This window comes from Palaemon carinicauda, chromosome 1 (assembly GCF_036898095.1).
Source record: "Palaemon carinicauda isolate YSFRI2023 chromosome 1, ASM3689809v2, whole genome shotgun sequence".
Classification (NCBI taxonomy): domain Eukaryota; kingdom Metazoa; phylum Arthropoda; class Malacostraca; order Decapoda; family Palaemonidae; genus Palaemon; species Palaemon carinicauda.
Window position 1 is genome coordinate 77,167,365 of NC_090725.1, and position 1,127 is coordinate 77,168,491.

The 1,127-nt window shown below is 34.3% G+C and overlaps 1 protein-coding gene across 1 annotated transcript; it reads left to right on the forward strand.

Moving 5' to 3' along the window:
• Window positions 1-461: 461 nt before the first annotated feature.
• On the forward strand, window positions 462-911 carry LOC137647697 (glutamic acid-rich protein-like). The gene has a single exon (XM_068380781.1). The coding sequence runs from the start codon at window positions 462-464 to the stop codon at window positions 909-911; it is 450 nt and encodes a 149-aa protein (XP_068236882.1).
• The last annotated feature ends 216 nt before the right edge of the window (window positions 912-1,127 follow it).

Genomic DNA, 1,127 nt, shown 5'->3' on the forward strand with positions numbered 1-1,127 from the left:
TTGTCCAACCAATCAACTAGTAAGACACCTTTTCAAGCTAAAAGGGCATCCCCAGTGAGTCAGTGCAAATGCGCCTCATTAAAATAAATTGACTTTTGTATTTGTATTTGTAAATTTGAGCAAAATGGATATTGTATTATAAGTAAAATTGATAAGGATATTAAAACCCAGCACTGGTATCTTCTCAAAGTGATCCAAACTGACCCTGGGCCTTCTAACAAATTTCAGAGATTATATGAAGCGATTCCTGATACTCCTAATACTACTCATAGATATAATCTACGAGATACACATTGAGCGAGGAAGCATACGAGAGAATCATGCCAGTGTTTGTATTTTAGCAGATTTGCCCTTAATGAGTCAATGTTGATTCAATGTTGAAGAATTAAGTGAACTTACGAGAACTTACAATAGGATTTGAAGCTCAAATTACTGTTAACAATCAAAATAACTTTAGGAATATGCTAAATAGGTTGATAGGTAGTATAGATAGTATCATCAGGCCCGATAAGAACAGATCGGTATTGGCCTTTAATGGTAGTGCCTTAAATAATCTCTCCAGGATCGTAACAGACGAAGACATTAGAAAGGAAAGTGAAAGTTTTGAGGATTACGAAGACATTAGAAAGGAAAGTGAAAGTTTTGAGGATTACGAAGACATTAGAAAGGAAAGTGAAAGTTTTGAGGATTACGAAGACATTAGAAAGGAAAGTGAAAGTTTTGAGGATTACGAAGACATTAGAAAGGAAAGTGAAAGTTTTGAGGATTACGAAGACATTAGAAAGGAAAGTGAAAGTTTTGAGGATTACGAAGACATTAGAAAGGAAAGTGAAAGTTTTGAGGATTACGAAGACATTAGAAAGGAAAGTGAAAGTTTTGAGGATTTGGTGGAAAGGGCCCGGTCAATATAAATAGTAGAAGGTACAAACAAATATACGGAGAACATATAATGTATAGTATCTTTCATGAATAATGTAAATAAGATAATTCACAGTGAAATTTAGGACTTCGAATCTGAGGGTGCATTGATGAAAGTGCTAATGGACGCTGAAATAGCGTTGACTTTTTATCATGAAATGATAAAGGTTATAATTAATGCTTACAAGGGAATGCTCAGTCCAGTGTAA

Bases quoted from the DNA above. Each gene is read 5' to 3' on its own strand.
- LOC137647697 (XM_068380781.1), top strand. From the start codon at position 462: ATGCTAAATAGGTTGATAGGTAGTATAGATAGTATCATCAGGCCCGAT.